The sequence below is a fragment of the Lathamus discolor genome, chromosome 3 (assembly GCF_037157495.1).
Source record: "Lathamus discolor isolate bLatDis1 chromosome 3, bLatDis1.hap1, whole genome shotgun sequence".
Classification (NCBI taxonomy): Eukaryota; Metazoa; Chordata; class Aves; order Psittaciformes; family Psittacidae; genus Lathamus; species Lathamus discolor.
The window spans coordinates 97,682,834-97,703,071 of NC_088886.1; the positions used below are offsets into that span (position 1 = coordinate 97,682,834).

Genomic DNA, 20,238 nt, shown 5'->3' on the forward strand with positions numbered 1-20,238 from the left:
ACCCTCAGTCTTATTCATGCTGTTTCTTGTTGCTGTTTTAGTACCTTTTAAAACTAACCTTTTAACTGATAGAAATTATGTGTCAGCAGTTTTTTAGATTCTCTTCTGTACATGCAATTGTGGATCTGCTGGATATGTAGTATAAACATGGCAACTGCAAGCACTTGCTTTCATAGAAATTTGGTGAAACCATAGATCATAGCAATGCTGAAGGAACTGGTAATATAATGAACTAGAAGTTCAAAACTGGCAAATGTTTATAATTTACAATGTTTTAAGTAGCATTCCAGTTTCTGTAATAACAAAGTCCTACCTTGAAGTTTATCTGCCCATTGGGCAAGCGGTTTGTATGTATTTTGTGCAGAAAGTAGATATCTTTAATAAACAGGTTGAAAACTGGGATGACTATTTTCTCTCTATTGCTGTTGGCAGTTTGAGATCGCTGTGCTGCTCCTTGCAGGGCTGTGCGGTAGTTACAGAAGTTGCTGGATGGATCCATGTGATGCTGTTTTTATGGGGGGGGGGGGAAAAAGGCAGTCAAGTAATACATGTTTCGTTCCTTCAGGGAGTTCGTTCTTTATGAGTTCTTTGGCCCTCTTCTTAAATTTTCAAGATAGGAGTAGCATATACTTATTACGTCTGGATTCAGTTTTTTCTAACTTCTGTCTTGCTTCAAGGAGAATTCTGTATTGGCTTTACACCTATGCTTTATTTCAATGGCTAATGGAAGCCTGAAAGGAAATGAGAACCGTCTATAGAGGGAAACCCCCCAGAATTCTAACCTGCTGTCATCAATCTTTGCGGCGATGATTCTGGTCAAGTACTGTTTTCATTCAGATGTCCACTAGATGGAGTACTCTTACTAGTTTCAAGGGTAGCAAAATAGCATTCGCTGGAGGGAAACTACCTAATTGGAAAAAATATGCTAGGAAGAAATAGCCTAAAGAAAGCTTGCACTCTCTGCAGGCAAGTAGGGAGTTTGAAATTCAGGAAATGATCTCCCTAATGCTTATATGCTGGTGACCACTGCCTCAGTGGTCTCTGACTTAGTTTAATCCAAACCCTCTGGTATGGAATTAGTATTTGTTGGATTTGTAAAGTCTAAACTTTGTACATACCTCTAAAACATCAAATTTGGCTGTTTTGACCTTGGACCAAGTTTTCTTTAGCCGTGCCACAGGACTCAAGTTCATGCCAGCTGAATGGAGAGATAAGACAGAAAGAAACAACTGAGTTAAACAGTTATGTTAGCCCTCTGTTTTTTTTTTTTATGTTCTGGCACCAATGTATTTTGGAAGGCAGCTCAGCTTGAGAAACAGAAGTTGTAGCTAACACTTACCCACCCACACATTAATCTGTCACTGGTACATACTGCCCCTGTTGAAGTGTGTATGCTGAGGTAGTCAGCTGATTTAGGGCAAGTATGTGCATCGTCTTGCCAGTCAGGTTGTAAAATGGAGTGCCTTCTGTCATCTGTGTTAAGGATACTCACAGATAATAGCCATCATTGAGTTGAAGTTTCCAATATTGAAGCATTCTCTTGCCACATCAATGAAAAATTCCACCATTCTTGTACGCTGCTTTTTCTTTACAACCTGAAAAAAAACCAACCCAAAGATCTGTTAAGCAAGAAGGGATGGCCTGAATTTTGGATGGGATATTCAGTAAAAGCCATTGTAACAGGTTGATTGAATAGACATTTCAAGATTTCATCCAGCTAAATCTCATGATGATAATAGCATTGAAGGTATTTTGTTAAGATTAACTTTTGTTAAAAGAGCAGAAGTATTTGGGACTACTATCAATTATTTGTCTAGCTGTGAGGGAGTGTAAGGTTTTGTTTATTCATGAAGTTCAGTGTTTTGGGGAATCTTGTATAAACAGGCTGGACACTTCAGCAATATCCCATTACTTGAAAAAGAAGATAACCTGAAGCTGCTGTTGTAAAGAATATATGTAAAAAAACTTAAACCTATGAGGAAGGGGTAAAAGCAGACATATAACCTGAATATGAGGGAGAACAGTTACGATGTCCCGATTTTCTCATTTTACAATGTATACTCTTAAATTATGTTTTGAGAGCAGGTAGTGATGATGATCAAATGTACAATTTCCCATCCAAGGTAACACAAAAATAATCTAGCAAATTATGCTGAAATAATCTAGTAAATTATGCTGAGCATCCAATTTACAGATTTTTTCTTTTAATATAAATGGCAAAGAAAAATTAATATATAGCATTGTCTCCAAACTTCATTTCCAAAAGCCATCAATCTTTCTCTCTCTCCTTTTCTTTCTCTATTTTTTCAGTTTTAAGCTAGCATTATTGCCTAGATTACATTCATTTATTGAGATCTTTCCTATATTTAGATCTGAAAGTTTGTTCTGGCTTGTACAAAAATGGCTTCCAAGTGGTGACTGCAGACTACTTCACCAGGGAATTTGTTTTTCTTTTTAAAAAAGACAACCTCTTGCATAAATACTTCAGTTTCTGTGTTATACTGAAGGAAAATCATTCAGTAGTCAATGTCTTGGCTTAGCCTTTTTGTTTGGCTAGTTTACCAAATCTATTAGTCACACAAGCCAGCTCTGGAAGATGTCATGGTGTGTTTTTGTAGTAAGTGTCTGTGAGAGCAGGAAATCCTAAGAGATTAGGATTGATATGTCAAACTTCATGAAATTCCCTTAGGTATCTGGATTCCCAGAGAAGAGGAATAGGAGAACAGGAGAATTCCTGACTAATAGGAATAGAGAGAAAATGTCCCATTTGCTTGAATTGGTGCATATTAATAGGAACCTAAAATGACAAAGAATAAAAAAAAGTTTGTTATTCAGGGAAAGAAAAAAGTTTATGGGGCAGTGAAGAACCTTCCATTTCTTTATTACATGATAGAAGTTACTTTAACCTCTAATAAGACTGTTCTCGCACCTTTTTAACCTTTCCAGTAGTCCACCTTCTTTTCAGTCTTCAAAGAAAGCTTATTCCTGATTTTTTAACAACAAATATGTATATATGACAGTGCTAATGATATCTAAATGCAGTGGAAGAACAGCTTTTTATTGGTATATAAAGATGAGTATCTTCTTAAGAATTAATGGATGTATTTAAACAAAATAAACCTAAAAGAGCTCCTATTTCAAGCTCCACATGTTTAATTTCACTGCATGACTAATGCTACAACAGAAGACAGACAAAACTAGAGAATACATGCAAAGCCGAACATGAAATCACTCTCAACCATATAAGCATGAAAATAATTTAATGCTTAAGTAATGCCATTATCTTTAATTGCACTGCTAATGTTAAAATTTCTATTAGACCATTGCCTGTCTCTTGTACTTAAGGCCAGTATCTCTTTGCTATCTTTTTTTCTATGAATACCTACCCGACAAATCTCTGTAGCTACCAGCATGCTGAGACAATTGAACCAATTGTCATAGGCCTCCAAATTATAGGTTTTGGTCACATCGCCTCGGCACTGTAAGAGAACAGGCCACGTGTTAATCCTATCCTGTAGCATGATAAAGTCAACATACCAAAGGATAAATGTCCTTTTCACATCCTGCTAAAATCTTGCTAGATATTTTTTAAGGCAGGTTAGAAAATGTCAGCCTTTCTTGCATAAAGTGTACTTTGATTATGGAGGTTCTTTACCCTGATTATTTTTTGTTTCTTTTTCCCTCCACACCCCTTCTTGTATACCTTGTGATTATCCAGGGAGTCCATGTGGCTGACAATCTGCATCAGATCCTCTGGGTAAATGTTGCTCACCCTTTCCTATGTTTTGGAGAGATGAGAGATTGTGACTACACACACAAACAGAGTTTAGTGAAAAACACATCAATAAAGCCAAAGTTAGGGGAGCATTTTGGTAACTTTTCCTACAGTTGAGATGTGTGAGGTGTTATTGGTGTAGCTAATTGGTCTTACTTGGTACTTTTTGATTAAAACACTGGAGGCTTTCAGTGAAGCCATAGCAAAGCTTACACAACGAGTATATTAGTATTTACTAAATAGTAATTTATAGAAAATTAAATCATTCACACAAATTAGCACCTCACCAGTTCGACATAGGTCAGTTGCTGTGCTAAGATCAGAGGGTCACAGCACACACTCAGGATGTCCTTTTGAGTTGACTGTGGCTTGGTTTTGAGGATGGTGCCTTTGTCAGTAGCAGGTTGCCGGAATTTCTCTTTGATTTCCTGGTACTGGCTCCGTGCAGAGAGGGCCATCAGGAGATTCTGTGTCATCTGGCTAATGATCTTTTTCACTGTTCCATTTTCCTAAGCAAAAGGCAGAAACAATGACTGCTGAAAAACTTTAGCTCTTGCAGACAGAGATTGCCAGAGAATTTCTGACAGGGAAAAAAGAAATGCCTGCTGTCCGTTTTCTTTCATCTTATCTGAGCTGATCATCCTATGTCAAATTAACTTGTCCTGACTGCCCACACAACTTCATAATGACGTTGTTATGCCTGCCCACCTTCCCAACTCTGTTTCACTTATTTGACTGGTCTGCTCCTTGTGGCAGTTTTTGGCTAGTACCCGCATTTCAAAGGCATCCATGTAAGCAGCTTAATAGTGGGTGAGGTGAAAGGTGGTTGACTTGCTTGCACAAGGCTTCTTGGATTTTATGTGTACGAAGTGCCAAAAAGCTCCTTCTCATTCTGATCAGACCCACTGATTATCAAGTCTAGCCAAGGCATAACCTAGGGAACTAACACGTCCAAGAATATATCCCTAAAATACAATGGTTTGTCTTTGAACAACTACAGCATACGAAGATTTTGGTAAAAGCGCAATGCACATCGTGTTCTTGGACAACTAAAATGCCTTTCTGTTTATCAGGTGCAGACTTTAAACATAGGACCAATAAGGATATCTACTGGTAAAGCCACAAAACTGTAATCCATCTGCTCAGTGTTTTGAAAATTAAGGCAAGCTAAATGCTTTCTGCCATTGACTGTGTCCTATAGACATCCCTCAATGAAATGAACTCCAAAGAGCTAACTTGATCAGTGTCCTGCTTCTCCATCCCTCCTGTCACTGCTTTAAATGACCTAGGTTCTCCAGTCCTGTTCTTCCTGCTCCTTAGAAAACGGAAAAACATAATTCTGCCAAAGACAGTCCTTCTCTTTCCTACACAATTGTTCTGTTGCTTTCATGCAAATTATTTCTCTCAGCCACAAGAATAAGAGTTTACAACCTGCTCTGTTGGTTTCTGCCAGTCAGTTGGATACATTAGAAAGAACTGCAATGGATCTGTGATTGTTCAAAGAAGCCACTAATGTGCAGTGATGACTGAAATTATGTACCAGATGTGAGAGACGGTGACTACCAAATACTTGTATATTGCATGATATAATTAAGCAATAATAGTGTCAGAGTGTTGCTTTACAAGGCAATAATCTGACTCCCAAGTGAAATCAAATGAAAAGCTGAAAGCAGCGTAGCTCATCTTGAGGCAACTGGATTACTGCTGAACAGCAGCTGTCTAGAGCCATTTGTGATATTGTGCTACAAGTGTTCAGAAATGCCAAAGGAGCAGGGTGTGGAGGGCGCTAAAATGAAGTGCTAATTGTGCTCTCTGGTATCTTGAGCTTTCTATTGCAAATCATTTTACTTCAGCTGATGTGTCTGATTTACCTCTGGGAGGAAGCAGACTTCCTAGATAGGGACCACAAAGAATAAAACTTGAAGGCAGGTGAGAGTATCACAGATAGTATGTGAAGGCAAATCAAGAAACTGCAGTGACATGGAAAACTATGGCTTACTTAAGCTACTGTAAATTTATTAATATCTTAATACTAAGACAAATACATTTAGCAGTTTTCTTTTATTACTAGTCTTACCCTAAGTTTTCTTACAACTTTGGAAAATAAGTCAATGAGAGTACAATAACTTGTTTGAATTCAAGCAAGACGTTTGTACTTGGGGCACAACCCCGGCTGTACTGATAGCTATTTGATATGCTGTCTGCTATCACTAGGACAAGCATCTGACTGCTTTCTATGAGTTCTCAGTTGACTTTACAGAATTGTAGGACGGTTAAGGTTGGAAAGGACCTTAAGATTATCTAATTTCAACCTCCTTGCCACGGGCACGGCCACCTCACACTAGACCATGTTACCCAAGGCTCTGTCTAAGCTGGTCTTGAACACTGCCAGGGATGGAGTATTCACGACTTCCTTAGGCAGTCTGTTCCAGTGCTTTCTATCTTATATATGGAGAATAGTGTCTTAGCAGACACTATTTTAAAGCTTGGAAAAGCTTTAAAATACAAAATAAAACCCCAAACCATTACCATAATCCCTTGAGGAAGCACAGTATGGGTATACTTATTATACTTATTATATATTTATACAGTACTGTGGTGACAAATACTGAGAGCAAGAGCTGGTTTTGTCACTGTCACATTATGTCTCCTGGGGGTCAGATGTGGCACAGTTCTTCACTGATCAAGTTTGATCCCCTTAACAAGGCTATAGGTTGAAATGGTGATGCTGTAACTAATGGATGTCATTAGATTTCTCAGATGCCAGAGCACTGAGCCACTTCAGGAAGACCTGTGTTTCTCAAATGACAATTTATTCATACATATCAGAGTGGGAGGAAAGGGGAAGAGAAAGAAAGACCACAAGTTCATTCTAGTTCAAAGTGATAGACAAATTAAATACTAAGATACAAATGCTAAATAGCTCTCTGCCAAGTCCCCTTTCACAGTAGTATCTCTGCCAACACACATAAACCTTTTTGCCCTTGTCTACAAAAGGAATAGATGGAATATTACAGTCCTATTTCCTTTTCTCCTCCTCCTCTCAGGCGCTGACATTTTCATAGTGGCATTCAAGTAAACAGCTTTGCTTATGCAATAAAACTGACATACTTCCTTTTGACAACTTGGTAGCACCTAATCGTATTGTGTCCTATCGCTGATTCATGCAGTGCTGTCAAACCTGTTGGTCTTCATTTTCCCCATACATGAATCAACAGAAACACATAATGCAACTGTCTTTCAATTTCCTGCTAGTTGTTCTCAAATATCTTGAGATGGTGGGTTTAAAAACGTGAAGCAGCTTCTACTTCTATATGAGTACGCCTTTCATGTTCATGTAAGTGCTTAACAATTAATTCCCTTGCAGTCCTTCTTTCTGTCTACTGGTAATTAGGGACTTTCTCAATGGGGAAAATAAGTGTCGGTTCAGCCCTTGTTTTTGATTTTGATTTATCTGTTTGCTTTACAAAAGTCTTGTGGGGCCTAGTTTTCTTCATAGGCTAGAAACTCAGAGCTGTTAAGACTGATGACTGACTAGGTAGCAAAGCTTCTTTTGTGGAATTATTGTGTATGTCACCTGAGACACAGCAACAAACCAGTTGCTGATTACTAATAGGAGCTAGGAATGAACTATTAAATAATAAGCATCTTCACCTTGAGCAAGAATACACAGAATTATAGAATATTTAGGGTTGGAAAGGACCATAAGATCATCTAGTTCCAACTCTTCTTGCACTAGACCATGTCATCCAAGGCTTTGTCCAACCTGGCCTTAACACTATCAGGGATAGAGCATTTACCGCTTCTTTGGGCAGTCTGTTCCAGTGCCTCACCACCCTCACAGTAAAGAACTTCTTCCTTATATCTAACCTGAACTTCCCCTGTTAACGTTTCAACCCATTACCCCTTGTCCTGTTGCTACAGTCGCTGATGAAGAGTCCCTCTCCAGCATCCTTCTAGGCCCCCTTCAGATACTGGAAGGCTGCTATGAGGTCTCCACACAGTCTTCTCTCCTCCAGGCTGAACAGCCCCAACTTTCTCAGCCTGTCTTCATACAGGAGGTGCCCCAGCCCTCTGATCATCCTCATGGCCCTCCTCTGGACTTGTTCCAACAGTTCCATGTCCTTTTTATGTTGAGGACACCAGAACTGCACACAATACTCCAGGTGAGGTCTCACGAGAGCAGAGTAGAGGGGCAGGATCACCTCCTTCGACCTGCTGGTCACACTGCTTTTGATGCAGCCCAGGATACGGTTGGCTTTCTGGGCTGCGAGCGCACACTGAAGCCAGCTCATGTTCATTTTCTCATCAACCAACACCCCCAAGTCCTTTTGTTCAGGGCTGCTCTGAATCTCTACTCTGCCCATTCGATACAGCTAGCTGATATGCCTTGCGGGACTTAGAGTAGAAACAAAGGTTGGAATGTAAGTCATGATGAAAGTTAACTATATTGTGCCATTATAGTCACTGTCTTTTCTCCTTTTGCACTACATCCATTTCTCGTATTTTGTCTCTTTCTCTTACACTTGATTATACAGTGGACAGTTTCTGGTAATGGACCGTTAAGTTCATCTCTTGGCCCATGTCCTGCACTTCTATTGACAGTTTACAGGGTTTGTATATTTAAAGGTTGACAAATACTGCTTTACCACTTAGTGTTTAGCCATCCCTACCTCATCACATTGTGTGATTCTGTGAGCAATCTCCTTCAATTCTTTCATGGATTTTTCATCTTGGAAATCATAGGGGAAAGTTTCAGTCCATTCCTTCAAGAGCTGAATGATTTTGGCAGCGAAGGATTTTAGCTTTGCCTAGAAAGAGACAATGAGTTGATTAGTGACCAAAGACTTTTCTGACTACAGAGTAAATTATCTGATGAAGGTTCACATAAACTAGAGACACCCTTGAAAATACTTTGCAATAGTAATAGGTGAAGAGGACAGAAAGAATATATTTAACTGTGAGCTAGTTTCCCAAATAGCATGATTTGTCCTCTTTTCATGATAGCTGGTAATGTCTCTTACCAAACACTGGAAAGATATTTTCAAGGTTAGTTGTATGAAGCCAGGAAGATGACAGATTAGTTTGTGACTTACTTGATTGAAATCAATGGGACTTTCACTGATTTATGCCATCTGAGCCAGCAGTACCTTAGTGTTTGAATTCAAATGCATACAAGCTGCAGCACTCTGGCAAGCATCTTTCATAAGAGACATTCACAAAGACATTTTTGTTCTATAGAACTTATCAGACTCTCCATGTTGAGTTGTATATTAAAAGAAATGAATGTCAGGAAAGATGTGTGTGTTCTCTCCATGACATCTAAATCTAGATGGACTTTGCAAATAAAAAGTATTGGCTCTTACTCAAAAGGCTGTCAACCATAGAAAGGGAAGGGAAAGCTATTTTTAAGTTCTTCTGTTACCCATGAATCTTTAAAAGCTTTTCATCAGTTAGACCCAAATTAGATGCCAACTATTCCACTATGCTAACAATAGACAGCAGCATCAGTAAATCCAAGGAAGTGCCCCTGTAAAATTGGGAGTATGAGTGCTAAGAACAATTTAACAAACAAGAAAAATCTAAACTTAATTCAGGTTGTATTTATCTTTCCACCCATCTTGTGATGCACTGAAGAAAAAGAGGAAGCTTTCATTTGTGTTTACCTTCCCACCTGTGCAAGCTACAGAAGTTCCACTACACAGCAGTTCCTTCCCCCATGCACAGTGTGCTTTCCTCATTGCACTCTTAGGGATTTACAAAAGGTGACTTAGCATGTGAGTGTCATTACAGGAAAATAGTGTATTTTCTTCTAAGGCAAATAGAGACTGTTCCAAGAATTGGTAGGAACTCCTGCCAAAACATCATCTGATCATGGTATTGTCCCAGTTTATTTGATCAAAACCAAAAGTCAACCAAACTAAGCTATTTTTTTTTTGCATTTCTTTACATCTCACTTATATATAGTCAGTGCACTATCAATAATGATTGATAAGAACTCTGAAGTTAAACCATGCACACTTGAATCCCCAATCTGAAAATGAGCCAGTGTTCCTTGTAAGTCTAAAGGGAATTTTCTTGCCCTTTTATTTTTTCCTCCCAGAACAGCAAACTTAACTCTGCTAGCATTCTTTTCTGTTTTTACTGATAGCATTAATTTACCCTCTTCATGAAAGAAGCACAGAATAGCTGTATAGCAATGGCAAAAGAAATCACCTTTCTCTGGCAGCAGACGTTCCTACAAAGCAGTGTCTGCTTATGCCACTTCTGTGGAGCCCACATTCAAGGTATTTCTGAACAGTATAGGACAGAGTTCCAGATTATAATTATCCTCTGAACTCACATTGTCATTGCCTTGGGGAAAATACAATTTATACTTCTTTGCTAAGGAATGTATGGAGCCTGACATTACTAAAAGAATAATCTGTAGGTGGTGATAGAGAATTAATTAGCCGGCCAGTGTGGTTTGCTTCAATTAAGTTAACAAACACATGCATGCTCTACTTTTGTTTATCAAAAGCTGCTATGGAACAGATTTTTGGTATTAATTATCCTAACTAGACTTTCTTTTTAACTTCTGAAACTTAAAAGGGATGGATGGTGGCAGGAAAGTTCCAAAATCCATCCTTAGGCCATGACAAGCATCTCTATATGAACACTAACCTCCTATCTTATGTATCTGCTCATGAGCTGCTAGGATTTGCTTCTTCCATCGTGATGGAAAGCTAGGCATCTGTTGTAAGACAAACTGCAAACAATGTTATTTGTCGTGTAATTACTCTTCGGATGTAAAAAGGTGTAATGTTTTATCAAATGCTCTTAATGTAAATGAAAATGAGGTATGCTTTCTGAGAGCACTGCTATAAAACATCAGTAAAGTAAAAGATGAGTTTCCTGTTTCACGTACACCCTGATGAAACCCAAAGCAGTGTGACAGGCTCGATGCATGTAATTTGTAATAGCCTAGATAAAAATCAGACAGATATGTGGGTAGCAGCACGCATTTTCCTTTTTGCCATGGTTGCAACAAACCTACCAACCTATTCTTTCTGTAGTCCTACCCCAGATGTGAGCTTCTTGTGAGCCCTGACAAAGGGTTCTCTCTAGTCTGTGGGAATACTTTTCCCATAAATATTTCTTTGAGAAGAAAAATACTTCTATTAAGTACTGTGGATCACCTCCGTACTGAATGAGACAAGACAGACAGGACCAAGAAACAACTACTAATTAGAAAGGATGGCAATAGCAGTACTGTGCTTGTAAGAAAGGGAGGTTTAATGACAATGACCCAGTCGTAAGTATTGTTTTGATTTTTTATTTTAAAAAGGAGCACTTAGTGGTGTCAAAACTCAAGGGAAATCATAATGTTTTTGATAGGACTTATGTATCCCAAGACAGGCTTAATAGAAATTAATTTCTATTTTCTCATTTTATTTCTTACTTTTTCAACTTTTGAGTTAAAAAATACCCTCAAGCTGCAGAAATTATGCACCGCAGTTTTAACACCAGGTTTTTCCACTGCATAATACTATACAAGTGGGTTTTTTTTCCTGTGACAGTCTAGTTTGGGTCTTTCCAATCTGTAATGCACTTATTGGGGAGTTAAATTTTATCCTTTATGGTCAAGCTTAACTTCTGACTTGTATATTATAATTGAAGCCTTAAACCATGAAACCCTTCCTTTTTATGAGTGGCCAAAAGAGCTTTGAGCAGGCTCCATGACATCCCAGAGTGCTTTTCTTTTCAATCTACTTCACTCTGGATTGTGTTCTGTAGGACTCTCTGACTAGCCAGTCATGTCAAAAACAAACGAATTATAAGTATTGTGATGTGTAACCTCAAAACCTGGCTCCTTGCCACTTTTCCAGCTCTTATGCTATCCAGACTGCAAGTCAGCCAGCTTCCCATCTTAAGAGACTTGCGCAAGCAAACACTGTCAGAAATGATCAGAGCTGCTTTAACTGCTTTTGCCAGCTATTTCCTGCTATGAAGCCACTTAATTACAAGGTGCTGGTAGCTGATGATACTTTAATGGTTTATGACTATGAATACACAAAGTGTCTGGAGTTGAGAATTTCTATGCTGCATATGAAATGAGGTTTTATTTGTTGCCAGATAGAAAAACAAATGTTTGTGAATGGTAGTGGCTGAACTTTTCTGTACAACATACAGGTGCTTGCAGCAGAGGACATCGAAGTAGCCATTTGAGAGCAATGTCAGAAGCTTATGTTGTGTTTTCCAAGAATTTTGTGTTTAGTGGGCAGGAAAAACATTACAGTTTATATTAAGGGGGTAGGAAGGGATCAAGGGCATAGTAGGAAAAGCAACCAGCAAAGCATGTAAATTAAAGCAGCCTCGCAAACACTTGTGTTTTATTGTGACCCTGCTGTTTGTTGGTTTTCCTGTAGGCCCATTTCCAAATTGTCAGCAGAAGGTGTAAGAGTGTGGGTGTTTGGAGTATGAGTTGCTCTATTCCACAGCCTTTTCAAAGTGGAAGCCATGATTTTTAAAACATCTGCTGAAAAGCCAGAATAATACTACTTTACAACTAATAGCTTTAAACAGCTGGGTGATCTATTCCCCAGATACTATTTTCATTTGAAAATCTTGTATCGTTATTCACAAAAGTTTCATCTTATCCCATTATAAGTCCAAGTATTTTATAGATGTATTTTGACACTAGCTGCTGACAGCAGTTGTCTTCATATGTCTACAACTTTACCCATTGCATGATTCATACGGTCCCAGCATCTCTTACAAATTCCTACCTCTGTTGTTTAGTTACCTGCTGCTGAGGAGCCATTACAATTTGGTGTCAGTTTGAGGTTGCTCAGACATGAACTAGTTCAGCAGTGACAATGGGAACAATTATTACTTCTGTGTACAAAGCTGGATGCAGTGGTTCTTGCAACTTCTTTACCAAACCCCTTGAATTTACCAGCAACTACACCATAAGTTATATAGCTATTTTGCAAATTGATCAGGGGACTGACCTGTATGAAAGTAATTTTGCTCTAAGTGGTCAGTTTTCCATATGAAGTAATTTTGTGACATAATAAAAGACTACACCCCAGGAACAGTAAGGGAGACAGAGATGTCTGTACTGCTGTCAGAAGCTGTGTATTGCCAAACCACAGAGTTACTTTTTTGTAGTTCCTACTCAAGAGTAGTGATACACCAAGGAGAAAACAAAATGGTATAACAATATCCTGAAAATTAGGAATGTGAGGATGTAATTTCTTACCATAGAAAAATAGATCCAAGGCATGCCTGGGATTTGAACAATTTAGGTATTTAAGTACTTGCTGATTTCATCATTGTTTCTGTTGCTCTTATCTGCATCCCAGCTTCGACTATTCTGTTACTCCAACTTCAGTCAAAAGTCCTTAAATCCATCTAAGTCTCACCATTATGGAAAATGTATCTTGAAGTGCATATGGTAAACTTGACCCAGTCTGGTTTAATTGGTTGTAGTAAAACTACCAAGTCATATGGGTCAGCACAGGCTACGATTTTAAGTAGTGCATACCTTAATTTTTTTAAGAGTTAATTCTGGCTTACTTTCACATCAGCTTAAAAACACTGCACCAATAACCTATAGTAGGGTGCTCAACTCTGATAGGATGCTGAAAGGAATGGGAGAAAGGAGAATCAGATTCAAGAAAGACCTAACTTGGTGAAAGCTCAAAAGCGCGAAATGACTTGCAGGGCAAGTTTCATGGCAGATAACACATTGTACCAGTTCACACCACCGACCTGTAGCAAAGTTGTATTTCCAGCCACTGTATCCAGCTAGTAAGGTAGTACATAGCCTATGTTTGTGGCTAGTTAAGAAGGAACAGTACTTCAGGACAAAAGATCCAAATGGAATTGCATCCAGCAATGCATGCCAATTACAATTTCAATTTATCGGTTTATTCAGCTTTACAAGGAGAGAGAGAGTGAGAAATAAACAACAGTAGCACAGCTAACTGAAGGACATAATGGTTCATTTACCTTTTCTGCCTCAATCCCTGTTTCTAGCTGCTGCTTCTGCTTAATGCAGAGCTGTCCCACTTTAGCCAGGAGCTCATGTGGGTGAATGAAGACTCGTGAGCTCAGAAGGAAAGTGAAGATGTACGTCCTCTGTGGAAGTAGAAAGAAAAAAAAGTTGAATAACTTTATCCAAAATAATCTGTCTTCCTTGGAAAAACTATTCCACAAACCACAAATGTAACTTTCTTTCACTTAAAGTTTTTAATATATTTTTTCTGTCTCCAGAGACATGGTGGTGTTTTCTAGGTCTCTTAAAAGGAAATGGTGTAGCCTTCAAGGCTGTTAACTGTGGTGTTTTCAGATTCCCAAATTATTTCCCTTTAAAATGCCAAACTAGTCATTGCTCACCAAAAAGACAAATGAAATACATCCAGTGCAGGGTGCTGTGCTTCTCGAATGCCACAATTTGTATTGCTTTGTTTCTTTAAGAGTGATTGTTTTTTTTTTTTTTCACTGAGCTGCAGAAAACTTCTTCATGTGTCTTCCAAACCACAGCTGTAATTTCTTCATCTGTGAGGTTTTTTCCTTCCTTTTTTCCCACAATCACTGACACAAGCTTTAGCTTAGATTGCGGCCATATGACAGTAATAAATTTTTAAGCTTAACTTTACTTATTTGGGGCCTTTTTCAGAGTCTTTTGAGCATGAACACTGCTAATAAATGCCAGTAATTATTATTTCTCATTAGAAACATCCTCTCCATTTGTATTTTAAAAGCTGTAATGCATTGCATTCTGAATCATACTCTGGACAGTTTTGTTGAAGTGACAATGCCTTCATGCCCTACTCTTGCTACAGTGTTTGAAATTAGACTTCTGTATTTGAATGTAATTGCTGAGTAATGACTGTAGTATTTCATAAGCACTTCAGTTTTTCCTTTAGGCTTTTTGACAGAATTTGGAGTTGTAAGAATTGTAGGGGATCTCTTTGACAATGAATTTCAATTAACCTTTGTTATGTTTGCAGTGTGTACTGTTAGTTTGCACTGTGTTTTTAGAAATGTGATTTGACAGGCAGCAACCAAGTATGCATATAAATAGTAAATGTGCATGCATACAACCTTGGACTGGGAAAGTAAAGTGAGACAGCTAAAAGCTATGACCAGTTGTCTAAAAAGTGGCATCTCTATGATTAGCTACTGAATTCTGCTGCTTGCAGTCTCTAAAACACACCTTAGTAGTTAAAAATCATAGTATCTTTAGGATACCAGAATTGTTATGGGGCTTATTTCTAATCACAATAAAATGTGTTATTAATGAAAAATGTTTCTACCTCTTTAGTATTCAGTGTGCCCTAGAATACAAATTTAGCATTAAAATCCTTCAAATATCAGAAAGGGAAAAAAGACATGTTCTTTTTAACAAAATAAATAAAAATAACTAAAAGTCACAGTGTTCTGGGACTGAGTGAACAGCATAATAGATTAATTGTGTATCTGTTAAACATCCAACTCTGTCCTGAGCTTGTGGAAGAAGGTAATGAAAGAACATTGGAGTGTGATACAGCAAAGACATTTAAAAATGCTCATTCTGATTTGAAAATCTGATTAGCACTGGGGTTTATGTACTAAATTAGGAGTAGCATTCATTCTCTACAATGAAAACTGGTGTTAATCTGTAGTCTTTGCCTTTTTTATTGTTTATGAATAGAGGAACTGAGGAGAACGGTTAACCGGATGGACAGTTTGGGTTAGGTACCTCAGCAGTGCTTCTGCTTACAGAAATGGACAGCTGGGGCCATCTAACAATTGGGCTCCTAGTGACTTCGAGCAGGTGGCGAGGGCAGTGACAGGACACTGACAGAATGGCCACCCTTCCTTATGGCATGGTTGCTAACATCCTGTACAAGGGTATATTGTGAAAATTTGAGTAACTGGCCTTGTTCAGTGTTTTATGTGTCCCTACAGGATTTCAGAGTTTATTTTTTATATTTCAACGACAAAAAAAATTGCAGTTCATTAATTTTAGTAAGAAATTCAGTGTAGCTGTTACACCTGCATCTGAAAACAGTTGATGACATTGCATCAGCTTTAGAGAAGCTTTATAAACATCTACAGTAGTGTATGTGGTGTGTTACGGGCATAAAATTAGGCTGAAGAACTAATGTGAATCACAGAAGGGGACTTGGTTGTATTATCAGACAATGCATTAGATCTTTAATTCTTAAGTGTATGAGAATGATCCCTAAACTGACAAACTCCCTAATCAGAATAAAACAACAGAAAGAACAGTGAGATTTTTCTTTTGGGTGGGGTGAGATTGGAGTGTTTTGGTTTTGTGTGTTAAACTATACCTGTTTATCCTCTGTTGGTTTTTGCAGCCGGCTTCCATGTTCATTTCTATCAATGTTGTCCCTGAACTTAAAATTGTGAGTCTAGGCTATTGGGGAAAAGAATACAGCTGTTGGGTGCATCAGCTGGCACTGGCTTGTGTGAAAATTTGTTCTGGAAACATGAAGCAGCCCTCATTAATACTGTATTTTGCATTTGAGAGATAGGGAATTAAAAAAAAAAAAAAAAACAACCAAAAAACTTGGATACTTTCATCTCTTCCCCACATTCTCGTTTTGGGAGTTTCGAAGTGTTTTTGAAAGATGCCTGCTCGTGTAAGTAGCAGGGAACCACAGCTTAAGCCACACTGCTCTTCCAGTGACCTTTGCTGTGATAAACTGGAACACATTCTTTTAAGGAAAGGTATAATTTTGCTTCTCGTACTAATTCTAGTGTTGGTCTCCTTAGTGGAAGTTTATGTGGTGTGGGACAGTGTTTATCTCCGGGTGACTCTGAGAAAGGCCCACTCAGAGTATCATTTCCCTATTGTTATACTGCAAGAAAAGTATGACCCAGATGACCTGAGATTTTATTTGGTTTCGATAATGTTTCATATGATCTTCAAAGAAGTGCCAAACTGACAAGCTGCAGGAAGATCATATCTATGGCAACGAAAGTGCATCCGTTCCATTTTAGGCTTGCTGATGTCTCTCTGTAATAACTGTACTGGACCCATGTAATGTTTTTTCCAGACAACACTGGACTATTAGGTTTCAGAAACAAATTATTATTGCTTCTGCAACCCATCTGCTGTATTTTTAATCAATTTTTTAAGTCACTTAACTGGAAGTAGGTTCAGTACTTTGGAAAACAGAATTGTTCCATTGTGGTCAATCTAGATATGCTGGTTTACAACATATTGGTATCTAACTGGGTGTGTGTGTGTGATACTTTTATTGCTTATGCTGTCATAGACAAGGAGTAACTGCAATTAAGAACCAAATTAAAAATTATAGGTCTGACAGCAGTATCGACCTCTATCTCCTTGTCTCTCTCCTAATAAGCATTCCCTATCTAATAAAGAAAATTCAGTCTGAACTAAGCCATACATTTCAGCTTAGTGGTAGGTCTCGGGGGTTAGGAACACTGTTGTTTTGGATAGGAAATATTTCATACTAATATCACATATATTACCTAAATCAAGGACTTCTGTGATTTGTTGCACCTTTACTACTATACACATATAGGCTAAATGTTTTAACAGTGTAAAAATCTACCCTCTCTCATAGGCAGTTCCTTAATCATGAAGATGATGGTTTGAAGAAGGAAATTTAGCTATGAAGCTAGCTAGCTTGACAAAGAATTATTAAAAAACACTTCTATAAGCTATGAGATTGGAAGTTAAGCTTTATTTAGCCTACAAAAGTGACAGGTATTTGGGAAGAGAGGGGAAAAAAAAAATCCTTTTTGCACTTGGAACAACGTAAACTGACACAAAAGGGCTTGTGCTTTACAAGAGAATAAGAAGCCAGATTCCTTTAGTGCCTGAAGTTGTTGCTAAGAGATGAGCTGAATTATATTTAAAAAAAGAGAGAGAGTGCAAATGCAGAAGGCTAAAGAAGGAATTGTTACTCTCTGCCTGAAGAATGCACTGATGTCTTCATGTCTTCTTGAGGAGGAGGGGAAAAGAAAGAAAAATGTTTTCTTTGTGCACTCTCTGCTCATTCTGGAACTTCGTGTTTGTGAAATATTTTCTTGAAACACTTTTTTTTTGCTTGGGCACAAGGGTTGCAGACTGGTACATTCCATTCGTAACCTCCCCAACTCCTTCGTCTCATGAGTATACATTTTTCAATGTGCTGAACAAGTCCCTGTGGACAAACAAGCCTCCAAAGAGCAGGACACAAATGTTGGCCCTTATCTTTCCCATCCCCCCTTTGCCTGTCGTGTTCTGCCAACATGGCAAATACATTCTTGTTTTGCTTCTGTAACCAGCAGAGAAAGATACTCTGTATTTGCTTTCTCCCCCGCCCCCCTTTTTTTTTTCCTGTCTGGAAGGTTCCTGTGATCTTTATCTGCAGGTCCACACAGGCGAGAATCCCTTCTAAGCCTTGTGCTCAGGTGTACTAATCCTAAAATTTGGGCAAGTACTGCAACTGACAGATATGTCACTCTGAAACTAAAGTAATCTCTGCTACTGTTACCAATAGTTTCTCTTGGTGTGAATTAATTGGTGGTGCCTTGCTGCCTTTCTTGTCGTGTAGCCAGAGACATGAGACTGAGAGGTGCTTGTACCTTTCTCTTGAGTACATGAGTATTGGCTCCTCTTCTGACAGTGTATCAGCTTAAACAGCTATCACTCTAACCCTCTGTGGCAACTTTCTAAAAATAGAAATGAACATGATATGAAGTCTAAGCATTGGGCTTAAAGGTAACTCAAAGGCTCCTTCCTCATATAAATTGTTATATGCTTTGTTTATATAAAATAAGCATTGTTCGAAGCTTATTTATCTACTCATTTTATAATTAATCCTTTCAGCTAAATTGGGTGATCTGATTTAACTAAAAGAACGTGTCCTGCTGTAAAGGAGATGAATTTCCTTTAACGCTGTTTTCTCTCTATTTTTCCCTGGAGTTCCCTTAATTGCTTCTGTTGTATCTCTCTCAGCTGTCAGCTTGCTGTCTATTTAAGCTGCAGCCTCTGGGGGTGGGGTCCATGAGTGCTTGGTTTTGCAGTGTTCCCTTGCATGGGGGTATGGGGTAGCACCATGGAAACCAGTAGCATTCCAAAATACATGGTAGACCCCTTAAGTAATGCGCACCTTCTGGAACCATTTTCAAAGTAGTTATGTTATAAATAGATCCTATGTTACAAGTGACAATAAGGAATGTGTATTAGCAGCTACTTAAAAATACTGGCTGTACTCCAGAAATTCAAGCAGCAAGTAACTGTATTCTAAGAGCACATGAAAAATGGGAATGGACGCCTTGGAAGACTTAACTACAGCTGCCCACTGGTACACCATACTAGCTCTACCTGTTGATTCTGTGCATCTATTCTACAATTTGTATCTGGGGGCAGGGAGCTGACACTTAATGTCTAACGTTATCCCTCTCTGTCTTATGAAGGAATTACTACTAAGCATCTGTCAAAGGTAGTGAAATTGTATCTTAGCCATATTTAAATGAAAGGTTTAGGGTTACTTTTGAACTGGAACATTAAAATCTCCTGGTTTTGCTTATTTTAATCTTCTACTGATGACAGCTGGCAATTCTCCTGCTTATACCCAATGAACACTCATATGTGCAGTCTCTGTATGAAGATGAGTGGTGCATACCTGGGAGCTTGGAGGGATTTTATTGTGACTGATATGAAACCAGAGTAAGAAGTTCTCCACTGACTGGACTGAGAAACATACAAGATATAGCATGCCTTATTATGATAAGTGTTAAGTCCAGCGTACATGTTAATAGTGATTTCATTTTCCTAACTTTTGTTAGTCTTTACAAAGAGATGGCATTTTTCTGCCATAGCTACCACTTTTTCAGAGCTCATATGCAATATGGGCTATATAACCTCTCTGATCTTTGGCAACATGTTTAAATACCCCTTGTACCCATTGGTGAGAGATGTTAATTTTAAGTGATCAAGTGCTCTCTTAATAATATCCTTGGTTCAGAATCTCGCTGCATGCTCTGGAGTTATAAATGGTATTTACTTCAGGGGACAGCACTAAGGATGTTTAATCAGTTGCCGAATCATTTTCAGGCTTACAAACATACATACATACATAACATTACCGGCCCATTAAAAAGGCTTGAGAAATAAAGCACTTTATTTTTTTTTTTCTTTTCCTGATGGCCTAAGAGATGTCTAGAATTAAAAAAACAAAACCCAAAACAAACAACCCAACAACAAAACTTAAGCTGATTTCAGGTCTGCTTTACTAGGTAGGAGCTGGTTAGTAGTTAATCTTGGCTGTATTAGAGCTAAAGCAGCTTAGAGAGATTGAAAATTTTGTGGCTAATGCTGCTTTTAATTGGTTCTTAAGGCACCCATTTGGCTTCAACACAGCTTTATCTTTCTAACAAGCGTTTTAATTTAAAAAACAGAGAGTATCCCCATTGAACAACATCTTTAGTGAATAAATATTGCAAGT

At 38.3% G+C, this 20,238-nt stretch overlaps 1 protein-coding gene across 4 annotated transcripts in view; it reads right to left on the bottom strand.

Moving 5' to 3' along the window:
• RASGEF1A (RasGEF domain family member 1A) overlaps positions 1 to 20,238 on the bottom strand; it is a 52,601-nt gene that overhangs the window by 4,214 nt on the left and 28,149 nt on the right. For 2 of the 4 annotated variants that reach the window (XM_065670749.1, XM_065670748.1), the window contains exons 3-10: positions 13,772 to 13,900; positions 8,449 to 8,586; positions 4,063 to 4,284; positions 3,704 to 3,778; positions 3,387 to 3,479; positions 1,493 to 1,595; positions 1,119 to 1,198; positions 314 to 505 (exon numbers count right to left, since the gene is read on the bottom strand). In XM_065670749.1, coding sequence (XP_065526821.1) covers positions 314 to 505; positions 1,119 to 1,198; positions 1,493 to 1,595; positions 3,387 to 3,479; positions 3,704 to 3,778; positions 4,063 to 4,284; positions 8,449 to 8,586; positions 13,772 to 13,900 — 1,032 coding nt within the window. The remainder of the gene's footprint in view (positions 1 to 313; positions 506 to 1,118; positions 1,199 to 1,492; positions 1,596 to 3,386; positions 3,480 to 3,703; positions 3,779 to 4,062; positions 4,285 to 8,448; positions 8,587 to 13,771; positions 13,901 to 20,238) is intronic. The other 2 variants (XM_065670750.1, XM_065670751.1) reach the window with 2 other exon arrangements.